This window comes from Peromyscus californicus, unplaced genomic scaffold (genome assembly GCF_007827085.1).
Source record: "Peromyscus californicus insignis strain IS unplaced genomic scaffold, ASM782708v3 Scaffold_12__1_contigs__length_115047231, whole genome shotgun sequence".
Taxonomy (NCBI): Eukaryota; Metazoa; Chordata; class Mammalia; order Rodentia; family Cricetidae; genus Peromyscus; species Peromyscus californicus.
Window position 1 is genome coordinate 94,855,585 of NW_026294413.1, and position 20,073 is coordinate 94,875,657.

Consider the following 20,073-nt stretch of genomic DNA (forward strand, 5'->3'; position numbering starts at 1 on the left):
TGCAGGCAAAAACACCCATGCACACACACTCTTGTGTAAGTGTCCCTTTCTAGGCTGTGCTCTGTCCCACCAAATATACAATACTAACTAGCGCAGCTCTAAAAGTAAGTCAGAAGCCATGTGGTTAGTCCTGCATTCTTTTCTAACAACTCAGCTCATCTAGTCCTCTGTATTTTTATAATTCTGTTCATCCATTTCTGTAGAAGTTTACTCTGATTCCTATTTGGACTGAAATGAAACGACCTTTCAGTGTGAGGCAACCTGACATCCTATAGTGCTGCCTTCATCCATAAACAGGCTATGCACCTCCATCTATTTAGGTCTTAAGATTATTTAAGAATTAATATTTAACTCACCAATTCTCCTACCGGAATGAATGCTTCACCCATAAACAGGCTATACACCTCTATCTATTTAGGTCTTAAGAATATTTAAGGATTAATATTTAATTTCAATGATTCTCCTACTGGAATAAATGCTTCATCCTGTTCCAAATCATGGTTGTAACAACCTCTGCTTGAGATACTCTTACAGTAATATCTTTAAAAAAGTAGAAAACAATGTACTTTAAAAATTCTTAAGAATAATTAACATTAATAATTAATATTTCAACAATAATTTCCAATGTACAAATTTTGCAATGATTATTTAAAAAATATTTCATGCTTTTTGATACTATTTTAAATGATACTATTTCTTTTTTTTCTTTTCTTTTTTTTTGAGACAGGTTTCTCTGTGTAGCTTTGAGCCTTTCCTGGAACTCACGCTGTAGACCAGGCTGGCCTCGAACTCACGGAGATCCGCCTGCCTCTGCCTCCCAAGTGCTGGATTAAAGGCGTGCGCCACCACCGCCCGGCTATGATACTATTTCTTAACTTTCAGTTTCCAGACATGTTGCCAGTATATAGAAAATCAGTAAAATAATGACTCTGTATTCTGCAAACTGACAAGCACTGGTTGCAACAGGCCTGTGTGTACCAATCTTGGGATTTTTTTCCATAACCACACTATCTGCAGACAAAGATGCCTTTACTCTCACATTTCCAATTCTACCACAGATTACTTTAGACAAATTTTTTTTTTTTTTTTTTTTTTTTTTTTTTTTTTTTTTTGGTTTTTCGAGACAGGGTTTCTCTGTGTAGCTTTGCGCCTTTCCTGGAACTCGCTTTGGAGACCAGGCTGGCCTCGAACTCACAGAGATCCGCCTGGCTCTGCCTCCCGAGTGCTGGGATTAAAGGCGTGCGCCACCACCGCCCGGCACTTTAGACAAATTTTTATTTATTTATTTATTTTTGGTTTTTCGAGACAGGGTTTCTCTGTGTAGTTTTGGTGCCTCTCCTGGATCTCGCTCTGTAGACCAGGCTGGCCTCGAACTCACAAAGATCTGCCTGCCTCTGCCTCCTGAGTGCTGGGATTAAAGGCATGCGCCACCACGGCCAGGCTACTTTAGACAAATTTTTAAATTGTCATTAAGTATTTACTTTCAATTAATGCTATTAAATAGTTTTAAAAAACTACCTGAAAATGTAGCCTTGTGATTAGGAGGGTTCCCTCAGAATGCTGTTCTCCATCTGTGAAGCTGATTATCTCCATCCACCCATCTGAATTATCTGTAACCCTTTTTAGACCTAAATGTTATACTTCTCTCAGCCAATTAGTTTAGCCTTAAAGATACAAGTAACCTTACACTTGTTTCTTTGTTTAGTTGGTTACTAGAATACTTATCACACCTAGCTGAGGATGGTAGCTCATGCCTGTAACCGAAGCATTTAGGAAACAGAAGCAGGGGCAGACGGATCTCAAGTTCAAGGACAGCGGGAATTCTACAAGACAACCTTGTCTCCAAAACCAAGTGCTGAGGATGTAGTTTAGTAGTAGAATGTTTGCCTGGCATCCCCAAGGTTCTTAGCTCAAACTCCAGCACCAAAGTGGAAGGGGGAGTGGCGAGCTTAGAGCAAATTATGTAGCTACCTTGCACTTACACAGGACTTCATATCCTAACCTTTTATTATCCTAACCTTTTATGTATTACTTTTTTCTTACTCTGGCTTTATCTAGTTTATTCTATTTTCCTTGGTTCACATTTCTTATTTTTAACCAATTTCATCTTTCATTACTACATGAAAAAAAAATGTGTCTATTGTTTCCTAATCTGCACTAACTAAGATGCCCACTTATCCACGACATCACATCTGTATCAATACACCATTTACATTTGTAAAAGGCTTTTAGCTTACCAATAAAGGTAGTCCAGATCCGCTACCAGAGCTTTGTGACTGGTCAATCAGGTCTTTCAATGATTCTCCTACTGGAATAAATGCTTCATCTTGTTCCAAATCACGGTTGTAACGACCTCTGCTTGAGATGCTCTTACAGTAATGTCTTTAAGAAAGTAGAAAACAACCTACATTAAAATCGGAACACTGTGACACTCTGAGCCTCAAGACTTGCCACACCATCATTCCTTCAGGCAGAGTCATAGCCTAATCAATCTTCACCACACGAAAAAATTCTGTTATAGTCCACTAGAAATGGAGTTTATGAGGCAGAATGCCGTGTGCCCCACTAACATGAAGAGATGGCCGGGCGGTGTTGGCGCACGCCTTTAATCCCAGCACTCAGGAGGCAGAGCCAGGCGGATCTCTGTGAGTTCGAGGCCAGCCTGGTCTACAGAGAGAGAGATCCAGGACAGGCACCAAAACTACACAGAGAAACCTTGTCTCGAAAAACGAAAAAAATAACAAAAACAAAAACAAACAAACAAAACAAGATATGAAGAGATGGCCATAGTCTATTAGCAAGTAAACACACACACACACACACACACACACACACACACACACACAGCACAGCAGAGTGTGGTGGCATACATCAGTAACCCTGCATTTGGGGGGCAGAAGGAATGGGAGTTTAAGGCAGCTTGGACTACAGAGCCAAGCCTGGACTATGAAGTGAGCCTCATCTCAAAAATACCAACACATTCACACATACCCACCCCTCCCCCGCCCCAGGGACCAGATGTGGTAGCACTAGGGAGAGTCAGGTAAGAGGATCCTGAACTCAAGGCCAGCCTGGGCTACATGGTAAGACTCTATCCCCAAACCAAAAGTAAACAAAACCCCCAAACGCCCCCATTCCCCCACATGTAACATGGCATCACAGCTGTAAAAAGTATTTCAATTATAAATTTTGACAATTTCTTTAAAAAATATGAAAGGATACTCAGCATAGAAAGTTACTTATCACTTATATGTACAAACACACACACTCTTAAAACTATAACTTTATCTTTGTGCTAAAACTGTATATGCCCTTAATCCCAGCACTGGAGAGATATGGGCAGGTTGAGCTCAATGAGTTCAAGGCCAGCCAGGTCTACATAGCAAGCTCTAGGATAGCCAAGCCTATAATCTGCCCTTCCCCAGCTGCATTTAAATTTTTCTCTTTGGTGTTAGAAAGACCATTAAGATCATGGGCTGCACTTCTGGAGGACCTGGGTTTAAATCTCAGCAGTCACTTGGTGGCTAACAACCCTTTTGGCCTCCAAGGACACTGCACACATGTGGTACACAGATGTACATGAAGGCAGAACACCCATACATATAAAACAAAAATAAAAAGATTTAGAAAAAAATTACTAATTTTCTCTTTATCACTAATTTTGAGCAATATGATTATGATGTGCTTTGTATTTTTCTTCATATTTGGTATCTTTAAGAGTTTACTAAACTTTTTAGATGAATGAGTTTCTGGTTTTCATTTAAACTTGAAAAGTCCCTGGTCACTATTTCTTAAACATTATTCTTCCTGTCCCTTCCTCTCAACTGGGGATTCTGATTATAACTGTACTGGATCATGTCCCACACAAAATTCTTTCAGAGCTGAGGAAACAACATGTAAAGCACTTGCCATGCAAGTGTGAGGCCCCGAGTTCAAATCCTCAGAAACCATACAAAGTTGGGTGATGCAGTATCTGTATGTGATTCCAGTGTCCGACATGGAGATGGGAGGCAGAGACAGAAGAATCCCAGGAGTCTCACTGGCCCCAGCTAGCCTGCTGTGTCCAGCACTGAACAAGAGAGACTGTATCCAATAAGGCGGACGGCAGATGCACACACACAAATTCTTTTGCGTAGCCTCTACTCTCATGCCTCCAAGTCCACTAAGCTCTTAAGTGCAATCTAATTTGCCATTTTTCTTATCCATGCACATTTCTTTTTTGTTTGTTTTTCGAGCCATGCATACTTCTATTCAAGGTATTTTAATCTAATTCCCTCAAGTTTCATTTGGATCTTTTTAAGTCTTCCCATGTTTCTATTTAAATTACTGTAACACCACCTGGTCTACAAAGTGATTTTCAGGGCAGCCAGGGCTGCTACACAGAGAAACCCTGTCTCAAAAAAAAAAAAAAAAAAATAATGTTAAATACTGGTTTTTGTTTATGTAGCCCAGGCTGGTGCTGAACCTGTTATAGAGTTGGGGGTGACCTTGAACTCCTTATCTGCCTGTTTCCATCACTTAAGTATGGGAATAAGAGATGTATTCTTACAAATATTTTTTTTGTTGTTGTTGTTTTTCGAGACAGGGTTTCTCTGTGTAGCTTTGCGCCTTTCCTGGATCTTGCTCTGTAGACCAGGCTGGCCTCGAACTCACAAAGATCCGCCTGGCTCTGCCTCCCGAGTGCTGGGATTAAAGGCGTGTGCCACCACCACCCGGCCTTACAAATATTATTATTGTGTTATTTTTCCCAGAACCAAACTGAAAACAGCATGAACCTTCAGGGTTTGTTTTTGTTTTTAAAGACAGGTTCTCAGTATACAGACCAGCTGGCCTTGAACTCACGAGATTCATCTACCTCAGCCTCGTGAGTGCTGGAACTAGAGTGTGCCCCACCATGTCAGTCGGGTTTTGTTTTTAAGGTGGGACCAGAGCCACATTTACTCCAGGACTAATTAATTATTCTCCATCCCTGAATCAAGGCCTATGGTTTAACCAAGACCGATGGCTTCCTGGTCTCAAAGATAGTGGTTAACAGAGACCATTCCCAGCTTTCTGTGACCACCAACACTACTTCCTCCAGGCATTTCAGATGTTCTTCCCAGCCTTGAGCAGTTTTTCATATGAACATGCTAAATACTGGACAGGGTCATCTACAGAACTCAAGTCTTCCTGTGAGGCTTTCTGTTGTGGAATATTTGTTTAACCATGCAAAGACATGTTGCATTTGCTTAACTATGTAAAGATGTGTTGCATTTGTTTAATTACACAAAGATGTGTTGCTGTTATATCTTGCCCGACCTAAGGCACCTGATTTGTCTAATAAAAAGCTGACCTGCCAATAGTCAGGGAGGAGGTGTAGACAAAATTCCCGGGCAGGAGAATTAAGTAGAAAGAGGAATTTAGGCTCGAGAAATGAAAAAGAAAAGGAGACACCAGGGAGACACCAGGGGCCGGTCAGACATGGAGGAAGCAAGAAAGGAGGACATACAGAATGAAAGAAAAGCAGATTCTCACCTATATTTTCTCATCAGAGAATACCTATGCTCTCTCTGTGTCATGAAGCCAACCACTCTTCAGGCAGGAGCACAGGCAATCTTAATGCTTAGTCCTTTGTTTCCGTTTCTAGGGATCAGTGTTCACTAAGAGATTCGCAGGGCTCACTGGTACATGCTTAATCTGCACAGGCCATTTCATTTAACTCTAAACAGTAGTATCTTTAGGTCTTTTCTCCCAGGCTGCACAGATTTCCCTAAGAATCCTGTCTGGTTTATAAGATGCAGGCGTGGCTGACAAGCCAAGGTGATTAAATTGGTATTTAAATGTTCACCCTATCTCTTTTTTCATTATCATGTCTCACTCTATAGTTGATAAACTGGTTTTTTTTTTTTTTTTGTCTGTTTGTTTTCAGAATAAATTTGTGTTTGTTTTGAAACAGGATCTCATTCTGTAGCCCAGGCTGGCCTGGAACTATGTAGTCCAGGCTGATTTGCTCAATCTGCTATTTTTATCTAAACAAACAAACAAACAAAAAACTGTAATATTTGAGGGGCTAGGGTTTTGACACTGTTTCTGAAAAACTACAGTGGAGAGTGACTGGAAAAAGTTAACTGATGTCTACCTATGGCATGCACACACGTGCACGCATGCACACAGTCTTGTTTCATTTCATTTGGCAATATGGCAGACGAAAATACCTCAAATTTTGTAATTTTCATATTATACTTCATATTCTGTGTTTGTTTGTTTTCTTGACAGGATTTCTCTGTGTAACAGCTCTGGCTGTCCTGGAACTCAGAGACCTGCCTGCCCCTGCCTCCCGAGTGCTGGGATTAAAGGCTGTGCGCAATATTCTTGCTATTTTCTTTTTTAAAAGAGTCATAGAGCTGAGAAGGAAGGGGTACATCTTTATTTCTAACACTTGAGAGGCATAGGAAGGTGGATCTCCATGAGTTCCAGACCAACCTGGTCTACACAGCAAGTTCAAAGCCAGCCATCATGAGACTGTTTCAAAAAACAAAACCTCCAGAAAGCCATGCATATTTCTTTAAAAAATTGTATCTATTTTTGTCTCCTCTTTGCTGAATTAGACTTTTTGATTTATAGCTCTTTTTACAGTGTAAAGCAATCACTTGCAGTAAATATTAGCTGCCAATAGTTCTCATTTGTTCCGTCTTCCACCCTCCTGTAGGTTTCTTTGCTACACACTTCTGTTTTTATGCAGCTAACACTACTTTTACATTGTATTTACTATTCCCTTGCTTGCTTTCAAGCTGAGGTAGATTCAGAAAGATTTTCCAAACTATGCATATGAATATATAGTTCTAATTGAATCTGGTTCAAATTTATTTCAGTGTAGGGAATAATCCCAATTTAATTTTTTCTATATAGCAACCTAGTATCAAATCTACTTACTGAATTATCGTTTCCTCTTTTTAAAAATTTATTTATACCACATTGCTGCAGCTAGAACCCAAGCCCTCCTGCATGTTAGGCAAGTGCTCTACCACTGAGCTACACCCCAGCCCCCTTCCTCCAGATTCTTAAATTTGAAAGCTTCATCATACTGTAAAATTCTTTATATACAGATTTATTTATGGGGTTACTAACCTGTTTCACAGATAATTCCCCAAATTTTTAAATGAGACAATTACGTTATCTAGGAATCTGCTTTAAATATTCAGACATAACAAAGCTTACTATTCTACAAACAAGAAAGCCATGAGTATTCTTGAACATAAAAGAATGAAGTAGCATCCAAAAAAATTAACTGAAGTTCATCTTTCCTTCTAGGGAAGTCATAACACAGTTGAAAAACTGTAACCAGAGAATATAAATTAATGATTTCTGAATTGCACACAACAGTCAGTGTTTGTTACCTGTTAGCTTAGAAACAAAACAAAGAAAAAACGATTGCCAATACAGAATAATTAACAAGACATAAAACAGTATGTTCTTACTTGTAACAAAAGCAGCTGGAGAAGATGATCATAGCGATTATACAGACAGCCATGGAAGTGAGCACAACCAGCCATCGAATGCTGCCATCAAAGAACGGACCTGAGAATGGAAGTTGGCAATGAAGCAGGTATAGTATCTTTCTGCTGCATCTTACAAAGAGGGAGAGAACGGCTTACAGCACTGAGTTCTGGGTAGCTCAGTTATTGTTAAAGACAAAGACAAGAAGTCAGGAGGATCATGCCTGACTTCTCTGGGCTGACCTACCTATAACCACAGGGGGCAGTGTAGGCTGCAGATACTGGTTGCACAAATTGGTCCGACAACATTCTATTGTCCTACGTAGCTGTGCTTTTGGTGAATCCTTGAAGAAAAGTAATGGTAAAATTAAAGGACTTGACATATTAAACTGAGTATGGATAGCTTTAGTATTGGTAAATATAATTTATAATTCAGTCAGAGAAAAGAATCTCCAAACCTTACATTAAAAAAATATTAGCCAGGCATGGTGGCTCATACCCTTAATTCCAGCACTTGGGAACTTGGGAGGCGGAAGGCAGAGGCAGGTGGATCTCTGTGAGTTTGGGGCCAACCTGGTCTACAAATCAAGTTCCAGGACCGTCAGGGCTGTTACATAGAGAAACCCCGTCTTGAAAAGCAAAACAACAACAAAAATATTACTGAAAATTTAATTTTTTTTTGTGAAAATAAGATTATGAGACAATCTTCCTTAAGATCATATAGGGGGATAAAGATACTAGATTATAAATTATAGAGGAACAAAGAATTTTAGTAATTTTCACCTTTAAAAAATGTTGGAATGTTTAAATTACCATTCAGCTAGCTGCTTTTAGTTTTAAAAAGTAATTATCTGCTAGAAAACATAGTATTTTATTGGAATTATAAACTTGTCTGAAAAATACAATCACATTAGTAATAAGATTTAGGTGAGCTTAAGATCCGACTACAAAGCAGAGGGAATTCTCATCTACTTGGGATAGAATGCTGGCTAAGGGAGGTGGTTATGGACACCACCCAGGTAGAAAGCATGCCCTAAACATCGGAAAGCAAGTGCAAAGGCTTCAGTCACGGAAGAAGATGTCAGGGACTACACGTTGATATCCCAGTGCTGTCCGGGCGAAATGCCACTCTGAACCAAAATAGGAATAGAAAGAGCCTGTCCTTATTATGAAGGTAGCAAGAATGTAAGCAGAAATTAACCATGTTATTCTTAAATATCAGATGGTCAGAAGGGCAATGCCTCAGTGTAATTAGGTGTTACTTTTAAAAAGGTGACCAAGAGTCTATGGCTTGAAATCCCATCTGGGAAGACAGTCAACAACATTCAGAAATTTTCAAAAAAAAAAAAAAATTTTTTTAGAAATTTCCAAATGAATAAATTCTACATTTCAACTGATTCTAAGATAATTTTTCCTTTGAAGTGATCATAAAGAGAAAAGAGATATGATGGGGTTTATACTGCAAACTTTGAAATGATCCCATACCTACAGAAAATTAGATGAAGGAAAGAATGACTGCATAACTGAAGATGAATCAATGAAGTGCCATGCACTGAGTCCCCGGAAGGCGGAAGGAGGATAGCTTTGCAGAAGATAAAGTGAACGTAAACAAAGAAAGACATCTTTGGCGATCCTGGGTGAAAGATCTCTAAACCATGGACTATTGTTCACTAATCGCACGTAATGGAAGATGAAGACCAATCTTCAATTCCTCTTTTGTCTGTCTTCTCTATCAAGGACAACTACCAGAAGAAAAGCAGACTGCAACAACGTTCCAAAGCCATGAGGTCACAGCTTCTAACTGGGGAGCGAGGAAGAAGGGACACTTCCAAGTGTGACACTGTCAAGACAGGTCTAACTTGTGAGATCCTGCATAGTGAATGGGAAACTAGACAGCCACACATCCTATGACTTCATTTAAGGGAAAGAGGTTTTCCCAACAGACAGAAGGCAGCATGGTATAATAAAAATAAATAAGAAAGAATCAGCATAAATTCTACCTAGCTTTGCTAGTTACTCACTTTATAACCTTAAGTAGCTAACTTCTCTTTAGTTTCCTCTGGAAATCACTGGATTAAACAGTTTTGCCTTACAGAATAACCATGAGACAACAAGCGGGAATGTACCAAATTTGTTACAAACTAATGTAAGTAGAAAATATTCAATAAATCGATTTCTTCTTCCTCTGGTATGACATGAATTCTAGGCGAGAGTCTTGAATAAGCCAAAAAAACCCTTGGGCAGCCAGCCCTTCAAGAGCTGATGAGCTGTTACCACAAATAAGCAACCAGCAGCAGACACATGTAAGAACCATCCTTCTTACACAGGTTAAGGATACATCAGGTTAAAACAAAAAAAGGCAGTATCTAGATTTTGGAATGGGTGACACATCTTTGTCTTCCCTACACTCCTCCCCATTCTCCATTTTCCACCCAACTCACTTTACTATTTGTAGACTAAGGTAGGGAATAAAAATCTTAGAGGAGTGTAAAGGGAGGGGAGCCTGGAGATATGCCTCAGCAGTTAAGACCACTGGATGCTCTTCCAGGACTCAGGTTCAATTCCTAGTACCCACATGGTGGTTCACAACCATCTGTAACTCCAGTTCCAGAGGATCTGACACCCTCTTCTGGCCACATTGGGCACCAGGCATGTATAAAGTGCACAGACATACACGCAGGCAAAACACCTATACACATAAAAAATAAAGTAATTAAAATCCCAGAGAATAATTTATTTGGCAGTTATAAAATGGAAGAGTCTGGCTTAAGTAAACGCTCTATGGGCAGAAGAGAATACTCAGAATGCACTGAAGCCAAGCGACAAGGAACAGGGTGAGGGTTCTGAAGACAGTTCCTCACACAAATGACAAGAACAGGGCAACAGAACCATCTTGGTAGCAGTGAGGTAGCAAGAACATGAAGTCTGTAGTAATTAATCATTTACATGCTTTCACCTACACCTAGCACTGAGAAGACGTCAAGAGTAAGATCAAGAGGCTGGCCCTGAGGATCAGGAGCAGTTCATGATAGTGACTGTGTTGTTAGTTTTATGACATATAGTGACAGTTTTATGTCTTATGTCAACCTCACACAAGCTAAGGTCATCTGAGAGAAGAGAACCTCAATTAAGAAAATTTCTCCAGGTCGGGCGGTGGTGGCGCACGCCTTTAACCCCAGCACTCGGGAGGCAGAGGCAGGCGGATCTCTGTGAGTTTGAGGTCAGCCTGGTCTACAGAGCAAGATCCAGGACAGGCGCCAAAACTACACAGAGAAACCCTGTCTCGGAAAAAAGAAAAAAAAATTCTCCATAAGCCTGTGCTGAAGGCAAGCCTGTAGGGGCATTTCCTTAATTAATGATTGATGAAGCAGGGCCCAGCCCATGGTGGGTGGTGCCATTCCTGGGCTGGAGGTCCTGGGTTCATAAGAAAGCAGGCTGAGCAAACCAGGGGAAGCAAGCCAGTAAGCAGCACCTTTCCATGGTCTCTGCATCAGCTCCTGCCTCCAGGTTCCTGTCCTGACTTCCTTCAATGACGAACTACAATGTGGAAGTGTAAGCCAAATAAACCCTTTTCTCCCCAACTTGCTTTTTGGCCATGGTGTTTCACTGAAGCAGCAGTAACTCTAACTAAGGTAAGTGATGCTTATAAAATATAGAGAAGCTAGAAAAGTACTTGTTAAACTCCTTAAGTAAGATTTTACTTTTCAGGTGTGTTTTTCCTTCCTTCCTTCCCTTCCTCCCTACCTGCCTGCCTGGAACTTACAATGTAGAACAAGCTGGCTTCAAACTCACAGAGATCTTGTCTCCTGAGTGCTGGGATTAATGGCATGTGCCACCAAACCCAGCTTAAGTAAAAATTTAAAAATCATATACACTCCCATATTTTAGGATGACAGCTGAAAGTTTTCACCATAAATTTACGCACAGCCAAGAATGTATTAATACATCATTCTTTGGTCTATTAAATAGAAAATAAACATAGCAATTTGATACCAATTGTCTTTTTTATTTTCTTTCTCAAGACAGGATCTCACTATGTAACCCTGGAGGGCCTCAAACTCACAGAGATCTGCCTGTCTCTGCCTAAGTGCTGGGATTAAAGGTGGGTGCCACCACTTTCAGATAATTGTCATACTTTAAACATATAAATGAATAAATGCTTCTTTTAACAACTATAGTTTTTTTTTTTTTTTTGGTTTTTCGAGACAGGGTTTCTCTGTGTAGCTTTGCGCCTTTCCTGGAACTCGCTTTGGAGACCAGGCTGGCCTCGAACTCACAGAGATCCGCCTGGCTCTGCCTCCCGAGTGCTGGGATTAAAGGCATGCGCCACCACCGCCCGGCCTAGTTTTTTGTTTTTTTTTTTTTAAGAATTTATTATGTATACAGTATTCTGCCTGCAGGCCAGAAGAGGGCACCAGATCTCATTATAGATGGTTGTAAGCCACCATGTGGTTGCTGGGAATTGAACTCAGGACTTCTGGAAGAGCAGCCAGTGTTCTTAACCTCTGAGCTATATCTTTCCAGCCCTAACAACTAGAAATTTTATACTGGAACTCATATTTCCCTTCAACATTTCCCACACTAATTATGCATCAACATATTTTTAACAAGTAATTCACCACATCAAAATAAGTGTGTTTAAATTTTATTTGACTATTTTTATTCATTAAGGCTAATTTCCTATTGCTATATCACAATTATAGTAAGGCCTTTACTATAACATTAACATAAGAAAATGCATTTCTTGATAGGGCAAACAGGATTTAAAAACTTGGCACTCAATTCATTTGATAATATTACTCATTGCTATAATGACAGTTTTTAAGTAACTTCATTACTATTTTTCTTGCCTTCCCCCCTGGTTTTGGATCAGGAGTAAAATACTAATAAAGAAAACAGTTAATTAGATCATCATTCCATTATTCTGAAAGTTCTTCCAAAGCTTGTATTTAAAATATCAAAGTATTAAAAATTACCTTTGATAATTAGTAATTTAATTTAAAGCAAGAGGTTAAAAAACAAATAGCCAAGCCTGACAACCTGAGTTAGATGTCTCATACCCACATGGGGGAGGAGACACAGATTCAACATGTGTCCTCTGATTTCAACATATAAGCTACGGAGCACACTCCCTAAACTAATTAATAAATGCAGACCCCAAACAAAAAACCTGACAGCCACCTAACATGCCAACATATTTGATATCCCCATGTCCCTTTCGTTGGTGATTTCATGTCTAAGCACAGAACTGTGTAGAATTTTCAGATGCTGACATCCCAGGTCTAGGATTTGTTAACTAGAACGGTCACTGGGAAAGGGAAGAAGAAAAGGGGCTTGAGAAGCTCTGTTAGGAAGAGTACTTAACAAAGAAACTAATCAAGTGTAGCATCTTAACACTATGTGTCTAAGATACTACTGTGTGATAGTCTGTGCATACCTAGGGATATGATACAGCCCGATACTGCTCACAATGTAGTAAATATTAACATTTACTAAGCCCTTACTATGTCATTTCATTGAGTTTGGACAGATAGTTAGGCTTGAGAACCAATTTATACTAAGTTTGGGTCAACTTAGTCTAGAAGTCCATAAGATGCTTTTAATACTGTTTTAGCTTGTAACCACTTGTAACCACTGTTCCTCAAAAGTGGTTTAAAAAGGCATACAGGTTTGATAACATGTTGATGGCATACAACTGGGAGAAACAAATCCTCTCAGATCTTAATGTTAAAATCTGACACAGGCAAATACAGGATAAGCAACAAAACCATTGCATCCCCATCTACTTGTATCAAAGGACCAAGATCACTAGTGAGGAGTGGAGGAGGTGTGGCATGGAGGCAGAGTGAGTCAAAGACACGAGGGTTTGGCTGGCCAAGTTCAATGTCTGGAGACTACAGCACAATTGCCAAAGCACATGGGCTGCATCCAGAGAGAGAACCGATTGTAGGAGGCACAAGGACACTGTGAGCTGTTGTTTTTCAAGGATGAGGGATGTGTGGAGGAAGTCGTATGGAAACAATTCTGCCTACATGCTAAAAGGCTATGACTATAAGGAGAGATCAGGTCTGTCTGTACAACCAGAGAGACAGAGACAGGAAGAATCTCAGCCACTTGACCAGTGACTTCAAGTATAAACCTAACACTGAGTTTCTATGAAACCCGCCAGTTCTGGAGAGGACTAATTGCTGACAGAGCTGACGTACATACTGTTCTATACAGAGCTGTTTTTCAAAAACACTGGCAGGATCTCTTAAGAAATTCACACATAACAACTTACAAAAATTTGAAGGAATCCGCTCTGCTGCTGCTCTTGTGAAGTAGCTGCACAGAAACCCTGCATTAGTTCTACGTCTGTGATCAAACTCCATGACCAAAGCAACTTACAGAGTGATAGTTCATCTGGGTTAGTGGATGTAGAGGGTTGAGAGTTAGGAAAGGCATGGCACCAGGAGCACAAGCTAAGGGCCACATCTCAAATGGCAAGCAGACAGCAGAGAGGTGAGGTTTTATACTCCTTTTTGTTTTTCAAGACAGGGTTCCTCTGTGTAATCCTGGCTGTCCTGGAACTCACTCTGTAGACCAGGCTGGCCTCAAACTCACAGAGATGAGGTTTTATACTCTTAAAAGCCTGCCTCCAGTGACATACTTTCTTCAACAAGGTCACATGCCCTACGCCCTCCCAAACAGTACAGACAATGGGGGATCAAGTACTCAAATGCCTGAGACTATGGAGGACATTTTATTCAAATCACCACATACCGAAACAAGGATTTAATATTGCTGTCTTGGGGAAAAAAATGGTTAACTATCCATTGTCTTACAGTCTTTTCAGTAAATCTTACAATCCAGAAATAAATGTGACTATCATTTTTTGCATTAACCACCATCTGTGATGATTCAAAACTTTCTTAAAGTAAAGCAATCTGGAACTTCAATTAGTAAGATCCTATTACTTAATAAGCCAGGCTTTCTTCAGCAAATCTGTTTTTGTTAGCACACAGTAGTATGAGGAGCAGTCCATTTCTTCTAGGGGACTCAATGCTGCTCACGAAGTTCTACCCTTCTTTATTTCATGGTTACAAATTAGATCTCACCTTGCATTGAAAATCAGAGCCTTCATACTTCATACACCCAGAAGCTAATGTGGTTTCTCCCTGATCATCTTCTTCTATAATGGCAAAGCAATGCCCATTAGTTCTACAATAGAGAAAAAAAATACAATTTTATATTAGAAGAACAGAGCATGGTGGTACACTTCTGGGATACTAGCATTGAGGAGGCTAAAGCAGGATGATCTTGCATTTATTTCAGGTCACGCTGAGCTAAACAGAGAAACTTTGTCTGATAAAGAAGGCAAGAGATGGCGCGGTGTTAAGGACACTGTCACCAAGCCTCAAGACCTGAGTTTCATCTCCAGCACCCAAATGGTGGAAGGAAAGAACTGATTCTGGCAAGCTGATGTATGCACACATGTACAACACACATACACACCAAATAAATAAACATAAAATTTTAAAAAGACATACAAAAGAACTGAAGATACATGAACTGAATATGGCCTTCAGTACCTTGTTTTTTTTTACATTTAGATTGCATTTTCACATGATTTATTAGCAAAGTCAATTTAGATTTAAGCTAGATCAAAGGTGCTAGGCTTGAACTAAGGCCTAAAGCGTCAATGAGAAGTCAATGTCAAGTGGGAAAGGAGTTCTACTAAGTAAATGCTCCGTGTGTGCTGCTATGTAACTACTCTGCTAGTCACACTCATGATCACATGCTATACATACATGACAAGAGAGGAAAACATACTTCTCTGTGAAAGTCAGTAGACCCTAATGACACGGGAAAGTATATTTAGGAAGAACAGATGAGTAAGATTCTGAAAGATACTTTGTAATGAAGGTGATAGGAAAGCAGAGAGACAGTCTGAAGAGCTTCATTTCAAAGAAATTTACATAAACATATTAATGTCAGTGTCCCTGAGTTTTTCCCTTAGCAAATGTAGGAAGGATAAATAATATAATTTCACAGACCAAGTTCTAGGCATTGTATTTAGTCTATTCAAAGAGCACAGAATGTTAGGAAACTACAAAACTTGGCTTTCGTTATTCTACAACAAAAAGACAATTAATTGACTGATGAGATTGAACTGCAGTTTTTTGGGTTTTTTTTTGGGGGGGGGCGGTCAGAAAGTCAATTCTTCAATGTGCCCCAAGATACAGACTACAGGCCACAGGACGACCGAGTAGGCACAAGTGCCTGCTGTCTAGACTGACAATCTGGGCTCCATTCTTGGAACCCACACAGTAGGAGAAAAGAGACTACTGCAAGTTGTCTCTGATTTCTTCATGTTCATTTACACACGTATCATGCACACACACAATACATACATGTTTAAAAAATATGAACTCAAGTTACAAGTAAGTGGATTGAATGGTTCACATAAAACTAAGCAGGAAATGCAAAGTCATATAAAGCAGATGTGGACTAGAAGCCACAGAGAAATAACAAAACTCTCACAATACCATTCTTGTTTAACTATGCACTACTGCAAGTGGCTAAGCAGAGTGAGTAAACTTTTTATTTTCTTTTTGGTTATCTACAAAACAGAAAACAATGAGCACCATTAAGTTCATGATTAAAAAGGTCAGGAAAGAAAAGAAAAATAAGCCAGATGTGGTGGCACAGGCCTTTAATCTCAGTATTAGGTAGGCAGACACAGGCGGATTTCCGTGAGTTCAAGGCCAGTCTGATCTACATAGTGAGTTCCAGGATAGCCAGGTCTATGTAAAGAGACCATGTCAAAAATCAAAACAAATAAATAAGATGTATCATGATATAACTAATGATCATCAATTGTTTAATGATAGATAACAATATTTCTATATTCAAGCCAAGAATCCTTCCTTTCTTTGGAAAGCTACCATATATAAAGGGGAAAAACAAACCTTGTCTGAGTGTACTTTTCATCCCTGACTCTTAAGGACCGAAGCAAATACTTACATGCATGTGTTATTAACAGCATCATCTGGGCAGTGTCCTGAGCAATAGCACTTTAAGAAAGGCAAGGTATCCTCTGGTGCTAAAGTCACTCCATTTTCTGGCTTCTTCTGGTCCAAGTCTGATTTCATACCAGTGCCATGGAGCATACTGTCTAGGTTCTGCCCTGTATTAAAAAATGAAATTTGTAAACAATCATTCTTGGAAAGTTGTTTAATTACAGTCTTTTATGAAGAAAGCATTCTGAGTTTCCTTATCATAATAAATGCAGTTAATACATCTTAAAACAAATTTCATCTAACACCAATTTACAAACTACTGTATATATATACCAGATACGGCAGGATGTATGGAGATGGTCGACAAACAGATGACAAAATGTCCATGGTTCCGAGACAGAGCAGAACCCTCTCACTAAAGGTATCTGGCTAAGAGCTAAGTACTGGGAAACACTCTTGAGAATGTTCATTTCAGGACAGATCCCTACTGTGAGTGCCCTTTAGTGTTTTGATTTTTCTTTAAATAAGCTAACTATTTGAAGCAGTCAACTGGCCATTTGATTGACACCTGGCAGACCTCTGCCTGGTGCCTGGTTGCCATGAGTGAGGAACTGTCAAATAAGCAGCCCTTTCTCTCACAACTAGCAGTATTGTCACTGTGACAGAGCAGCGGTTCTGAACACTCCAGGGATTCCTCTGAGGACACTCCACGCCAGCTGCAGGGACCACTGGAACCACTGCTACTGCTGAAGCTACAACCGGGCTTCAGGAGGCCGCATCCTCACAACTGCTCCAGACTCCTTTATCATGGAGGTATTCATAAAGGACTTAAAAAAAGAAAAAGAAAAAGGCTAGCCCTAAGTTTTGAACCAAAAACAAAATGAAGAGCTGGGAGGCTGCTAAGAGCTCTACAGTGGCCAGGGGCAGACTACTGAGACTCTGAAGGACTGCAGACATACTGAGGTGATGAGAAAGCATGAAAAGCTAAGCTAGGGATCCCAGGTAGCTGAGAGTTCCAGAAAGCTTCCAAGAGTTAAGACCCAAGGGATCTGACGCCTTAAGCTAGAAGTCTGCAATACTAGCTGCTGAGGACTAGTTTTCAAGGCCCAGAGCGTGCTCTGATCTGAGTACCGAGAACAGGAAGCCTCTAATTTTCAAAGTCTGGAATCTGAAGTGTCCTTTGAAAAACCTGACCCATAGGTCTAGGGCACTAAGGAGTACAGAGCTGCCAACACTGAGGAATCTGCCCTCCCATATTTGTGATACCCATGTAATAGGCTCTCCAGCCTGCTGTGTGTGACAGTTACAACTTACTATGGGAAGAGGTTTCAGGAAAGGCTGAGAAAATTTCCAATGATTTCGGGGTGGGGGTGGGTGAGAGGGGGGATTCCATCTCTGATTTTTTGGTTCGAAACGTGTAAACAGATTTTTTTAAAAATTCTTTTTAAATGCTTCTGTGAAAAGAGAGTTCCCTAAGCACCTTGCAGAGAAGTCTAATTGCCCAAGTAAGGAACTGTGAAAACATGAAACAAATCCTGTTATCTACCTTTCATCCCAGGGTATTTGGTTTGAATCCAGACCATGTTATCAGAAAGTAACAGTTGCTGAGGACTTGTGTAATAATATCAGGACCTTGCATTATGGCCTCAAATGACAGGTAACAACATACACGGCACTGAATTTTTCAGGCAAAACCACTTCCAAAAGGAAGAATGGGAGAGCCAAAACGATTAGAGAAGTATGGATTCACTATAAAAATGAAGTGGTTCAGTACTGTAAACGCAATTTTAAATTTAACAATACTGATAAACTACTAAAATGAGAAAAATAACACATACATACACACTGACAGCAAGAAAGCAGAATGTAAGAGCTAGAGATTCTATAACTGGAATTTTATTTTATTTTTAATTTTTTGCTTGTCTGTTTGCTTTTCAAGATAGGATTTCTCTATGTAGCCCTGGCTGTCCTAGAAGTCACTCTGTAAATCAAGCTGGCCTCCAAGTCAGGGATCTGCCTGCCTCTGCTTTCCCAGTGTTGGAATTAAATAAAGTCATGCACCATCACTGCCTGACCATAACTTGAATTTAAATGACCTTAAATTTCTTTTTCTTTTTTTTTTTCTCTTTTCCTTTTCTTTTTGCTTTCTCGAGACAGGGTTTCTCTGTGTTGTTTTGGTGCCTGTCCTGGATCTTGCTCTGTAGACCAGGCTGGCCTCGAACTCACAGAGATCTTCCTGGCTCTGCCTCCTGGGTGCTAAGATTAAAGGTGTGCACCACCACCAACCGGCGACCTTAAATTTCTTATACTTAATATTCAGGAAAGCAATTTATCTCTGAGTAAGTATTTGCTAATAGAAACAAATATTGAGAAGGAATATCCTTCAAAGGTTTGTATAGTCATGTATCCCTCAGCCTCTCATCATGACATCTTTTCAGAAAGAAGCACTGCTAATACAATAGCAAAGCTTCTGATTACCCTCCAAATCGTTACAAAATGGAAGCCTCGTTCATTCTAAAAACATCAACTGTAAAAGATGGGGGGAGAATGGTAGGGTATAAGAAGGGAAGAAATCCACCAGGCTTCAAATGAAGAGAAATATTCTGGTCTACTGTGAGCCTTCCTAATTTACATAGGTGAATGATCTTTATAAGGTACGTAACTTCTCCAGTATTCACTTATTTAGGAAGGCAGTAAGACTCAAGGTTTTAAAATCCTAATATAGTAACAAAAAGAAGCATCAATTTCACCACCGAGAACAAATGTGTGTGGTGGAACCCAGACTTGGGTGGTCCACACCTGTAATCCCAGTCCTTGGGAGGCTGACACAGGAGGACTGCCATGAGTGTGAGGCCAGCCTGAGCTATAGTATAAAAAAAAACCTTGTCCCCTAAACAACAACAACAACATAGCAAATGATATGTTGCCCATAGTGATGTGGTGGCATACACTTATAATCACAGCATTCATATAGCAGAGAAGAAATTATCTGCAATAATTTTTTCAAACGACATATAATAAATTTTGCTCTTTAGCACAGAAATGTAAACTCTTTGTTTGGTTTTGTTGGGTTTTTTTTGTTTTTTTGTTTTGTTCTTTAGACAGAGTCTCACTATGCAGCCCTGGTTGTCCTAGAACTCACTATATAGACCAGGCTAGCCTTGACCTCACAGAGATCCACCTCCCTCTGCCTTTGAGTCCTGGGATTAAAAGTGTATGCTACCACTCCCAACTAGAAGTGTCATTCATGCTAGGATATTCCATTCAATATAAGCTTACTACAGAACAACTTGAGCTCAAGAAACCAGACATCAACACACCAAATAATCCAACTAAAAACGGTGTACAGATCTAAACAGAATTCTCAACAGAAGAATCTCAAAATGGCCAAAAAACAAAGAAATGTTCAACATCCTTAGCCATCAAGGAAATATAAATCAAAACAACTTCAAGATCCCATCTTATACCTGTCAGAATGGCTAAGATCAAAAACACAAGTGACAGCTCATGCTGGAGAGGATGTGGAACAAGGGGAACACTCCTCCACTGCTGGTGGGAGTGCAAACTTGTACAGCCACTTTGAAAATCAATATGGC

At 39.9% G+C, this 20,073-nt stretch overlaps 1 protein-coding gene across 1 annotated transcript in view; it reads right to left on the reverse strand.

Moving 5' to 3' along the window:
• Window positions 1-20,073, reverse strand: part of Bmpr1a (bone morphogenetic protein receptor type 1A) — a 113,978-nt gene that overhangs the window by 17,922 nt on the left and 75,983 nt on the right. Inside the window, exons 4-8 of the mRNA XM_052733971.1 lie at window positions 16,482-16,644; window positions 14,573-14,675; window positions 7,723-7,819; window positions 7,458-7,557; window positions 2,238-2,382 (exon numbers count right to left, since the gene is read on the reverse strand). Of these exons, the coding sequence (XP_052589931.1) occupies window positions 2,238-2,382; window positions 7,458-7,557; window positions 7,723-7,819; window positions 14,573-14,675; window positions 16,482-16,644 (608 nt within the window). The remainder of the gene's footprint in view (window positions 1-2,237; window positions 2,383-7,457; window positions 7,558-7,722; window positions 7,820-14,572; window positions 14,676-16,481; window positions 16,645-20,073) is intronic.